General features: G+C 34.0%; 1 protein-coding gene and 1 long non-coding RNA gene across 5 annotated transcripts in view; one reads left to right on the forward strand and one right to left on the reverse strand.

The window, feature by feature from the left end:
* LOC143230319 (serine/threonine-protein kinase 17B-like) overlaps positions 1-13,554 on the reverse strand; it is a 49,971-nt gene that overhangs the window by 31,665 nt on the left and 4,752 nt on the right. For all 4 annotated transcript variants that reach the window (XM_076463644.1, XM_076463647.1, XM_076463643.1 and 1 more), the window contains exon 2: positions 13,052-13,200. In XM_076463644.1, coding sequence (XP_076319759.1) covers positions 13,052-13,173 — 122 coding nt within the window. In that variant the 5' untranslated portion in view covers positions 13,174-13,200. The remainder of the gene's footprint in view (positions 1-13,051; positions 13,201-13,554) is intronic.
* Positions 7,803-10,789, forward strand: LOC143230322 (uncharacterized). The gene is made up of 2 exons (XR_013016390.1): positions 7,803-8,770; positions 10,281-10,789. It is a non-coding gene; the product is annotated as an uncharacterized LOC143230322 (long non-coding RNA).

Raw genomic sequence — 13,554 nt, forward strand, 5'->3', positions numbered from 1 at the left:
ATTGTCATTATAACGCCCCCATAGCTGAGGGAACATGTTTGGTGTGACGCGTATTCGAACCCGCGACCCTCGGATTATGAGTCGAATGTCTTAACCACCTGACCATGCCGAACTTTTAGTTGAGTGAATTCCAAAAAAAAGTTTATGACATTCATAAAATATATTCAATAAAATAAAATAAAAGACAGGGCTTAAAATATACTTTCAATGCATATGTATTAATCAAATCTTCCTCAAGCTGGCTCTCTTACCTCTTAGATAAATATAACCAATTTTGATAACGAATAATTAATATCACCGAGCTTGTAAGAAATTGTGCAAGTGAAAAATGTCGTTCTCTACTTGTTTTGCTGTGTAAATTCTTAATGAATATTATTAAACATCTCTCATGTCAAAGTGAAGAATATCTGAATAGTAAAATCTGATTGGAAAGCTAAATAGTCTTAAGAACTTTCCATACTAGGAATACGAAAGTTGGCATGTGAATAAAACTACACCACCTTAAATACTAAGCTATGTTGATGATTGATTATCTTCACTAACTACTTCTTATGGTATTCACGTAAAGTTACAAAAGTAGTACCTGAGCAAACCACCTCTACGTTTGAACCGAGATAAAGACTAGAGTGAAAGCAGCTGCAGTCAACGGCATCTCCACTACCAAATCTTGGACTACTCTGATCAAATAATGCAGCGCTTTCCAAAGTTTTGTCATCAATGTATCCCTTCAATCGTTTTTTGTGCGCTCCCCTTCCCCCTTTTTTTTTCAGTGATTGAAAGAGCGAGTTAAGTGACGAAATATAAAACTCGGATACTTATTACAATGCTTTTTTCTGTTGTAGTAACTACTTACTATTTTCATTAATAAAGAATACACTAAAATACTTAATTATGCATCAATGCACTATTGACTATAATCACTCCCACCCCTAAGAGATCATTTGTGCCCCTATGCGGGGGAAGGGGGGAAGGTGCCACTTTGGGAAAACGCTTAATTAGTGGAATTTAAACACTCTTATAAACACACCCACAGCCCCAGAGTACCGAATGTGAATTTGCAAAGACCGGACGCGAACCATGAACTTTCAGATTCACAGTCTAGCATGGCTAAATCGAGGCTTTTCCTTTCCTTCACTATCTGTTGTAGATGCTACAGTCACATTTCAGCATTGTTATTAATACAGACCTTCCGTGAACAAACATAAAACAATACAATACCTTGTATTATGTTATCTTTAAATCAAGGGTTCCTGTCATTGCTATGATTAACAATTTCGATAACAAATTTGACAACGCCTAAAATACTTGTATAGGGAACTATTCGGTCACTGAATAAATTACACAGTTAAACTAGCCTATATAAGGGTAACGTATGGCGCCAGGCTGTCAAGGTCTTCTCGGTCAACCTTTACGCGAAAGTAGGATATATATATGACACACAGATAGATAAATGAAGGGTCCGTGGGAGAAACCTGCGTCTCTTCAGAATCTCTAGGTATAAACTAGGCATTGTCAAAAACGATACATATCACTTGTGCTTGATAATCACAATACCAATAGCTTATTCAATCGAAGTGTTATTTTATTAAATTTTCAAAAAACAAACAACACGAGAATTTTTTGTTTTTTTAAATAGTGGTTATTTGTGATACTGCATATGCATAGGATCTACACATGAACTAAATATTGTAGTAGACTTGGTAAAAGAATGTTTTTCCTTCCATTTTGTAAAATCATTTTTTTTCCAATTCAACGTAACTTGTCTACATGAAACAAGGTAAATAGTTTGTAATATGAAATAATTCACCTATTCAATCTCATTTCAAGGTAGTTTTCTTACCGTGTTGTTGCTTTTCTCTGTATTCGTTTTCATTCTAGTTTTTTTAGAAAAACTATTCGGCATGGATAGAAAATTAACTAGTCATGATTGATGATTGTTCAAAAAAAGAAAACGATGAATCTTCCAATAAAAAAAGTTAGTTACTATTAGATTGTTTCTTTTTCACCTATTTATGTTAACAATGGCTGATTCAGTACACTCGCCGTGAATATGCATTATAATTTTGTGCAGACACTAAAAACGCCTGAAGGGTTTAACACTTTTTAAAAAACAATTTTCCTCAACTCTGAAGGCCATGGAAAGTTTCCGCTCCACAACTGATCGTATCTTACAAGTTTAAAAACAACTAGATTTTAAATTATGATTATAACCACCGATCCCGTGAATGTGAAACTGGGCTGCATTACTAGTTTATTGTCTTGATATTTTTATGTATTGAGTGCAGTGCAAAAACAAAGCATCTTAAATTATATGCTAGAAATGTTTCAAACAGCTGTCAAAGAACAGTTCGTTAATATATAAACAAACAGGCTCTCTCGTTATGACATATCAAGATAACATGTTCCTGAGTTTCATAAACTAACAGAAATACAGCATTTCAAAATAACGGGGCAATCAAATGCCAGTATCCCGTTTAAAATCTTACGGTTTTAGAGAATTTTTTGTTTCATTGGCAAAAAGCATGATAATTACCTCTTCAATAGTCTTTAAAAGTCGTGTTTCGCGAGTTATCACGGTTTACTAATTTATCGACGAAAAACTTGTGTAAACTACAAATATCCTTATTTTATTACATAGCAAATAAATTGTTCTATTAAAAAGTTAAAGAAATAAAAGAAAGAGAGCAACAATACATTTAATATTGAAAGCTAGACAAGACTAAATCGTTAGGCCAGTTTCTAAACGACTTAAATATTTTAAGAAACTGTTTTCGAGATTCAATTGAAGGTGATGGAAATATCTGTATCGTGATGAGCAAAACAGACAATATAATGTGTAGCTTTTAGCCTAACAATAACCAAACACGTCCCTAAGCTACATGGAAGATGAACTTAATTTATTACACAATGTTTATTGAAATTCATTGAGATATTAGTAGGTTACTACTAACTGTCCCTTGCATCCTTACTGTTTACTTATAACTGACAATAACCGAAACAGAGTACATAACCGATAACAGTATCATGTTCGTTAAATGTACGAGAAATTATCCAATAACCAACACTTATTTTATACTCCTTATACGAAGTAAAACATATCCAGTATAATTTTCTCCAAATCCTTTATACATCCATACCAAAAGTCTTGTACTTTCTCTTTCAGTCGGGATGTTTGTACAAAAAAACAGATCCTGTACGTATATGGCTCACTTTTTATCACTTCCCGAAGGTTTAGGCCAGTTGGGCGAATGCAACACAGCCCTAACATCTTCATCACAAGGACACATTGTGCAACCCTCAAGGTCGACTGGCGATAGCATTTAAAACGATAACATCGGTCGTGTCCGAAAATTAAGTTAATTGGATAAATCAACTCATTTCTTTATAACATCACTGTTTGGAGGCTAACTATAACAACATCAAAACAAACGTGAAAATCCTAAAATGTTCGGAACGTATTTGTATTTTTCTTACAGCAAAGCCACATTGGGCCATCTGCTGAGCCCACCAAGGGGAATCGAACCCCTGATTTTAGCGTTGTAAGTCTGGAGACTTACTGCTGTACTAGCGGGGGGCTGATGTTCGGAACACTTCTATTAGGAAAAATAAATATCCTTAGCTTTGAAAACGTCCTCTACAAATGTAATACCAAATAAAATCATCTAAAAAGATAAAAAGAGACTTATACCAGTGAAATATTCTCTTCTAAAACAAATTAGTGATATTGCAAGGATTAGAACAGGAATAATTTTATGATAATTTATCTGGTGCGAATTCATTACATGCATTCAGGTTAAAAAAATGAACCAAACGTTTTCGAAAAAAAAAGAATAAACCTTCCTACTTCCGGAAAGCACTGATAACTTATAATCAACCTTAACTTATTTTTATGATGTGAAATAAAAATATGGCCCTTCTTTTGCTCACTCGAACTAAATTGCAATATATTTTATTGAATACTTTGTCATGAAAGCAGTTCTGAAGGTGTGCTGTTACTTCCCCAAAATGGGACCAAAGGTCGCCTGAAGGAACCACCTGTTTTAACCACATTACAGTAGCGTGAAGTATGTGTTATTCAGTCAGTAGATGTAGACGCTAAAATAACGTCACATTGTACTATCATAACGTCAGTAAAACAAGAGCATGCCACGAATCACGAGTAGAATTATGCACTCTGTAGGCTACAACATAGCACCAAATGAAGTTCAAAAGCACACAAATCAAAATAATTTGGTACTCTTAATTTTGACTTTATTTACTCTTGAAACATAACACTTTAGGGTACACTACGCTAGTACATCTAGCGATATAATACTTGTAACAAGTTATGTACGCTATATTATGTAACATAAAATCCGGAAGTGTCACCGGAAGTACGATTCTTCCTTGAACACGATAAAGTTATTGTTACTAATAACTATTTCAAGAAGATAAGTGTGACATACCAAACTGGTTTTGACTAAAAATATTTGAAGTCGCATCGTATGTATATTGTTTAAGAAACTAGATTACTCGACATTTATTGAAAAATAACGCATTTGCCCAATAGCGTCTAGAAAAAAACAAAAGTGGCCACTGTATTAATACAACGATGCTGGATATAATCATGAAACGTTCGCTATAACAAGTGCTTTGAGGGGGAAAAAAAAAAGTAATTTGCTTGTGCACTTAAAAAATCCACCATATCACTACAACATCGAGAACAATGTGTTTAAGCAATGTGTTTAAGCGCCAACTAAACTATAAGATACCCATGTTGTGTTCACTATTACTATCAAATCCTCATTTTTAGCGTATAAATAATCAAACTTACCTGCTGACCCATTTGAATAAAATGTCATGAAAACTATTCTTATACAACAAATATCTAATAATAACAAGCACATAATTCTGGCTTTACATGGTGGAAATTATTCATTAATCTTAAAAGTTAACTCTTATCCACTCATATTTAAAAACGTTAGCTATACTTCATTTATAACTGAAAGTTACAATAAAACTCATTGAAACTGTAAGAACTTTAAAACTCTTATATATGATTGGGCACTAGAGGTGACTTTCCCAACGAATTATTCTACACGTTTTGTCGTTTTTTTCAGTAAACATTACTATAATTGAGTAATTTACATATTTACACTCTCCTTTTGCGGTTTCTTTTAGTACACCGTAAAACTATACACGTAACTACGCTATAGAGATAAATCAGCTAATAATCGTATTTCTAAAATCACACTTAATAACAAGGAAGTGGCTCTATTAAACCTGTATTTTATAGCATTTTGTAAAGTAAAGCAGAAGTGAGTCATGTATAAATCAGTAAATAGAGAACTCTCCTTCTCTTCTAACTAATTTCCTAAAGGTCCAATCTTATCTGTTTTCCTCGGTCATCTAGTAATTATGTATTCGCTTGGTATAGTTTCGTTATCAGCCAATAGGAACAGAGTATCTCCAGAGCAAATGAATAAAAAGTTGCTTTGCAGTCGTGAGAGTTCATGCTTTATCACCGAGTGCTAACGTTTATTATGATGATTACTAAATTTGCTTTGCCGTCGTGAGAGTTCATGCTTTATCACCGAGTGCTAACGTTTATTATGATGATTACTAAATTTTATAAAAAAAACTACCTTAACAAACAATGTCACAACTGCCTAATTTCTGCCAATCAAACAGCTGGGTACAGTTTGGGAATTACTAGTATTTTCTTTAACCTACAGGTGGAAAAACTAATTTTAAGAATGCCGTGGTTGTATTGCGTCTTGATATTTAATTAATGTGGTCAACTATAATATAAACTTCAGTCCCATCCCAAACAGAAACCCCAATAAAACTAAAATTTTCAACAGGGATTTGGTACCTATTGGTCAAGAATAACTATTGATTATAGCTTTCTGTGGTTTAATCTATTTTTTATAATGTTAATCGTATTGTCAGTAAAATGGTTTTTAGTTTTAACTAAATATTGATTGGCAGTGCCTTTCCTGACTTTCAGTGTAAGGCTATATACCAGTCACCTCTACCCCTAAATTAGAATCGTAATATGTTTGTTGTTTTTGGCGGTCAGGGATAGTTGGAACAACTATGCAAGTAATCGAGAGGTTAAAACACCGACTCAGCCGGCTGAAGTTTAGGAAGACCGAAGCTAACTAGGACGTGGTAATGAAAACCAAAACAAGATTTGCATGAAAACTTCATACTACACAGTAGTCTAAAACAAAATGCAGACTGAAAATTACTAACAAACAACATTATTACTATTTAATGGTGACGTTTATAAACGTTTTAAAACATTATAACTACCTGCATCTTTTAGCCTACAGAATCTTAAGTTTCAGATTACTCAGATTTCAAAACGCTTGATGTTGGAAGATAATACAAAATATGGTGCTAGCCCAACAGAACAGAAACACTTTCCAAATCATCAACCATAAAGCTAACATTACTTAAAAGATGTATATAACTAACATATTGAATGAAAAACAATAAAGATTGAGTTTCAAGACAGAAAACATTTATGGTATTGAATTCAAGTTTAAATTAACTGAAGAATAAAAAAGGTATGATCCTCATCAGAGACCATTCACGATGCCCAAGTTTTACTACAAAAGAAAATTTCTCGAGGCTTAAACATGTTCCACGAGGAAGAAACGATATAAAAAAAATACGTTTGTATGTATGAACGCGTGTGTGAGCAAGTATGTAGACGAGAGCGCATACATATGTCGCTACGTTTTATAAAATCATTGCTTGATCTCTGGAATCATCTTACACAAAATGTAGCGTACGAAACGATACCCTGTAGATAAGTCAGGTAAAAACAGTCAAACAGTTAGCTACAAACAGGAAATGGGGCGCAGGAAACCGAAAGGTTACAGTCGTGTGAAAGCTATTCTTTAGTAAATCTTGGAATTTCATTCGTTCACATATTACGGAATATCCCACATAGTTTATTAACTTAGAGTAACAGCAGCCCCGCAGGTGAAATCACTTTGGGTTTTACGACACGACACGTCTTTTAGCAGGAAGCAATTAGATCCGTTTTGGTGTTTCACGGAGCGAAACAAATACGCTCGCTCGTCCACATTATTTTCCGCCCTACAAAAGTGACAGAATACCTCCGATTTGTCGTGACACGTAATAGCTCCGTCGCATCATTCAGGTGTTTAATCTACATTCTTCATGTTTAGTGCCACAATGACGGTTAGCTATAACGGCGAACAAGTGTTGATTTAACAAGCATTCAGTACGAGAAGTTAAGAAATTCCACACGGAGTTTACAAGTTTTAACAAAGCCTTTATGATAATTATTTAATTTTAGTTAAGCCGTACACTGTTGTTACTTGTAAATAAAGCCTTTTCAGATACAATGAAACTATTATTCATCCCACCTTCCTTCAGTCGTGCTACCGGAATCGTCGGTCTTTAACACAAAATGCGATAATATTATTACTATGCTTCGTAAATATTAATAATACGGAGACCCAAATCCCCTTTTCTCGCAAAGGGTAATATTGTAAAATTAAATCTTTCCTTATTGCAAGGTGCTATACGTAACGTCAAGATTATTCAAAGCTTTCAATCATATATATATATATCTTATACTAATATGGTTTTTATATTATAGCCAATATTCGTCATCACCCGACTCCAACAAAATTGATACTCTAGTTGGTTCTGCAAACTGTAAATATACTTCATTATAAATATCCTTGCTTCGACCAACCTCCATGTAACTCTATAATAAACATTCGTCTTTATTAAAGCTAATCATTGTAACACATCAAACACTTGAAATACACACGCAACATCCGCTTACGTATAGAATTTTGTTTTCACGTGCCCATATATACGATGCCTGAATGACCTTGAAAAATCCACAAATGGTATTCCTGTTCCGTTTAAATTTGCTCAAACACCACGGCTCAAAATTAAACGTTCTGTACTAAAACGATTTAAGCACACACGGCCAAGACTTACACAACAATTTTATCAAACGCTCTCGGTAAACATAATATTTTAATGTGTGCATGCGAGTGTGTAAGAAGAAATTTGTACGTGCTGCAGTGTGCATGAAGTGTATTTACACACTTCTTAGGGAACAGTCAGTGACTGTGTTTATCAACATCTGAAAGTATTTTCTTCGTGATGACGAGAAACCAACTTGAAGTAAACTTGTATCCTCAAGACGGATGATACGGGTATTAAAACTTAATATCGTCATGTGTAGCTTTAATTTTATATATATAGTAATCCAGGTAGTATAAATTTGCCAAACAAAGTAGGGATTCAAAATTGTTTAAAAATCTATCCAAATAGTATCACTTTACGTGTTTGCGTATTTTTAATTCAAGAATTCATTTGTTTTGGATACTTCTTGTAGCAATTCTACGAATAATTAATGACCCCAATGCCTGTTAAAAGTTTGATTTTTTCCTATTTATTTATATAAAACTTGTGTTGCTAAGACGAAAAATGTTAAACGTGAACACACAGTACTTCCGCTAGGTGTCACCAAAATCGCAATTCCAGTGATATTATTTTGTAAGTAATGGCTGTCCCATGGGCATATCAATTAGAGAATGACCTTCTGTTAGCCGGGTCACGTCCTTGCCCTTGGGATGCTCCAGTACAGTAAGAGATGCCATTGTTACTATATCACGTGACAGTTTTACACATTCCAGTGAACAAGCTCTATGGCGCGATCGACACGCTGATCACTTAACAAAAGTCACCGACATTGCACAGAAGAAGTTCATTCTATCGCACCACAAAGGTATTTTTGTTCCTTTTTGCTAAAAGGCCTATTATTTTTTTAATGTTACGACTTCTTAACTTTGTAAAGATCATGGTTCCAAAGTTATTGTCTAAATGAATGGAAGATTTAATTTATGCATAACTGCACAACAACATGAGTGTCCATTACTGGGGATGTTTAATAAAAACATAACGCAAAACTAGTTAATATATCTTGTGCAGTAATATTCATTAGTCACACGTGGAAAACAAGTCTAACTATCGTATGACAAATATTGGTATTGTACATCTGAGAAGCTTAACGATACACTGATAAAATCTATGTTAACCAAACTAGGCCTATCTCTTGAGTAGGTTGAAAACGAGTCAATCATCATTCATTCCTAAGTGTTGTAATCACATACATTATTTAGTCACTAATCGATTATTTGTTGTAATTTCACAGCGACGTCACCTGTTGTGCTTACTTCAAATGACCGGAAATTCCGCATGCACTGATTTGTAAATACACATTTAACCCTTCGCTTGCAGTGTGCGTAGACCCGCATACCGCCCATGCTTAAATATTTGCGAATTTTTGCAGTGGGCCATTCAAAATGTTGCACACAGAATGTTTGCATCATACGATGTCAACCGAAGTAGATTAGGCTAACTCCATATGATGTCAGCCACAGTTGATGGATTAACCACCAAAGTCAAGAGTACAGAAAGCGTGTGTAATCTTACATCTAATGTAGTTAAACTATCTCATACATACATCTGTCACTCTTTAAAACAGTTGCAAAATCGGATGCGTAAGTATGAGATCAATATCTATCCATTTTTTATGACATTTCAATAATAAATCTAAGTGAAATAAGAGCATACGTTAAAAGTATGATACCCAAGGCCCTTCTGCACATTTAACCAATGCTGTTAAAGTGAAACGATGTTATTCACTCCAGTGGTTGTTTCAAAAAACTGTCGTTGCTGCAAGAGATATTCACCCCCACCCACTTGGTTTATGAACGTAACACCCAGTGAATTCCGCCCATTGTGTACCCGCAACTGTAGCCTTTTATAGAAAAACAAAATGGCTAAATATTAAGTCGAACTGGATCAGGTTTTTACCCCTAATTGTGGCACAGAGTTGTGCTTATCTACATCAAGTGGGTGAACCCATATGTAAAAATAAGGTTGGAAAAGCACTCCTGCTTTCAAACTTTTAATTCGCTATTCTTTCAACTACAACAACAAAAGAACGGATTAAAAGTTAGACTGCGTTTTCTTCACAAACGTAACAGTATCTTGTATTTATTAATATTTTCCAAGTTCTTTTAAAACAAACCACAAATTGTGATCTCGTTATATACAGTAACAGGCTTTCAGTTACTGATTTTTTTATACTTTAATACTTCTGAGAAAAACCGTTTTATTTAAAACGTCAGGCTAACAAATTTTTCAAGGTAACAACTTTATTGCTTTGTCTCAATTTTTAAGTCATTTTCTACCACAGCTTTTTTTGAAATTTTATTTTACTATATATATAGAAAGGAGAAATCACTATATCCACAGTATTATTATGGAAGGTTATAACTACAAAATGTAACAGATAAGATCTAGTCAGATCTCAGATCTTTCATTGTCAGTAACTTAGAGAGTCAGTCGTGCAAAGTCATCACATATGGATGTGAATGGACTTGGGTGAAGTCTACAATCTAGCAGTATGTTCTTCCTTCTGTTCCACGTGATATATCTGAACCGGTCTTCTACTGTCGAGTTCATCAACAATTCATTTTTGCGTCTAGCCAAACAGAAGTTTATCTGGAAGGCACATCCTCACCCTTAACCATAGAAGGCAGTGACTAACTTTGCGAGCCACAGTCTAGAGAAACCCCTTGCTCAACGAAGAGGACGAACCATCAAAACCTAGACTCGGTGATGTCATAGTTGATTTTGAATTGCGTGTTAACTATCGAAAACTAAAATACATTGTTTTTCACCTCTTTTTCTTTTTTCTACACTTTCAGAATTAAAATGTATATATTTTTTCAAACAATTTACGAAGTACTGTTATTTTTAAATGTCGCAAGTAAAAATTTATCTTCACAAAATTTTTATCGTTGCAACACTAATTCGGTGTAATTGAAATAATGCAAACGCTTGAAAACAGTATTTATAACTACATAAATGAAATAGAGACAAGCAGGTGATACCAACGACATTCTAGTGGTTTTACCACTTTGAAGAAAGTTCAGTGGGTACATGACGCGTTCAGCAAGATGTATTACACTTGGAACAAAGTGAAACAAAAGAACAACATAAACATACAAAATACACAAATGGCCATGCAACAACTTACTCTGTCCACGAAGCACAGACAAGTCAATAAAACTAAAGTTAATAAAACCAAGACAATAAAAAAAAACATATTGAGAAAAAACAAAATAAAAACGTTATTCTTTGGAACTCGTGTTTTAAGAATTACGATTTATGCGTTGGAATATTCCACTATATGATTTAAAACCTACTTTGAAAACTTGCATCTCTTGCCAAACCATCAACAAAACTTTGAACAGAACACGTTTATAAATGTAAATACTTCAAAACACCAGTGTCTATAAAGGCTGAACCAATGGACAGTGACAATATTAACGGTATGGGTTTCAACTTTATTAATATCTATAAGGTATACAAACCTGTAGAATGTCTCAGCATATGGAACGGTTTACTGGTCATTTTAACTATTACACCTTTATATAGGGAGAGGCGCACCATTATGTGTTTATAGAAACACATTACACATTTAAAACATGAAGAATGTTTTGAATCATTACTAAATTTACATGCCATTGAAGTATAAAACAAACGTTCCTTATTGTTAGACTCAAGATCTGGATTGTGGCACTGTTACTGAATATACCAGACACTGTCTAGTTTTTACCCTTATTTTTTCATTAGAATATGAGGAAGGACTATTCTGATGAATGTGACAACCAATCGTATATATTATTTAAATATTATTATCAGTGTTAAATAGTAGTTATGAATAGGCTCATGATTGAGTTGATTTATTACAAACAGGGATAGCACGTGTTCACGGGACACAATGGTATTATAGATTTTTAGAAAAGAATAAAAACACTGAACTACCTACCATTTTACTATAGGGGAGGTTAAATATATATTTTATCATCAATATTACAAAATTTAGTTGAGTGTAGTTACTAACCTAAAATAATACTGAAATTAAACCTAATTTGCTATTGGAAGTTCAAAATGTTTATTTTGTTCAAACATTTCAACCATGTGAAGTTAATTTCAAAGCATAATGGACAAACACTGAAAGTCCAGTACGAGAAAAAAAATACTAGTATTCAACACGAGTTTACGAAAGTAAAAATCATCATACCCACGAGGATATCTGATAATTGTTTATTGATGGTGAAAAGCTCAACGTGCGGGAACGAGCCAGTTTTAAACCTATGTTCGGGAACTAATTTTTCTCAGAGAATGGTTGAAGAACTTGCAGCGCTATTATTACACATATTTAAAAAAAGTCACTTATTTTTTGTACTTCAACTACAGCATCACCAAACTAAGAGGCTATCTAACAGTGTAATAATCAATTTAAAACAATGATAAAAGGTACAGAGTTTCCACATTTATTTTACAAGCTCCGGATAACCTTTATAAACAAAAAAAAATGCTATATCTTAAATTAGTTTTTTTTTTCATACCGTTCTCTCACTACTGGTTGTGGTTAACATATTACAATATTATTGGGTAATTTTGTCTCTGCCTTTTACAACCCTCAGGGTAAGGAACTGACCAAACAATTTTGAGGGAAACTCATTTATCATGCAAATGCATAGAAATTATAAGAATAATTATTGGGCTTAATTGAGATATTAGTGGTAGTTTTGTTTAAATTTTTGTTGTGCGACTCGTACATCATAAATGCCTGCAATCAATAGAATCATAGACAAGTAATGCGCAAATGATTTAAATATATTTATTATGTGGATCCCATGTATTAAATCCGGAGTATATATGGGCTCCATTGATAATTCGAGGGATGTATTTAAAATGACAACGGATATATAAATCCAATGGCTAATTCTAAAAATAAAAAAAAACAAACCAGTTTCATCATTTCATCAACGTAATTGTGTTTATGCTTAAAAACAGAAATGTTCGATTGAACACCAAATCGGTTTGAATTCTATCATACACGAGAGCTAGCTGGGCAACTCCAAGTTAAACTAAAGAGTACGTAATCCGTGAAAGAATAAAAACGTTTCTGAACATTTATACAAACCTTGCAAAAGGCTTTGGGTCTGCTATATAGGTATCGGCGAGGGGTTGTTTGCGGATAGGCACTGTCAAGGGGCAATGGGCCTCCATGATCAGCCCTTGCTGGTAGCTCACGTTGCTATTCATCTGAGGTCGCTGACCTTCCGTTAGGATCTGCAAAGGAAGAATTTTGTTTTATCTTATCTCCAAAACATAAACAATGGCGCAAGTACACTTAGCGATACAAGAACGCCACGGCTAAATACATAATTACTTGCTTCGAGAAACTGCCAGTTCGAAATAGGCTTTTTTTTTCTCATCTTCTAATAACTGCTTATTTTAAATACAGTTTTATAGAGTCAAGATACTTGGTCATTATCAGATATCAGAAGCGGTAAAAAAAGCAGTTACACGCTAGCGAGCGCTTAAGGATATTATGTTTTGCTTTGTTCTCGAAAATAAGTCTAGGCTCTTTAGAAGATGGATAACGGCGATAATGCATACTTAACAGGCACGGTACGAGATGAG

This window comes from Tachypleus tridentatus, chromosome 10 (assembly GCF_004210375.1).
Source record: "Tachypleus tridentatus isolate NWPU-2018 chromosome 10, ASM421037v1, whole genome shotgun sequence".
Taxonomy (NCBI): Eukaryota; Metazoa; Arthropoda; class Merostomata; order Xiphosura; family Limulidae; genus Tachypleus; species Tachypleus tridentatus.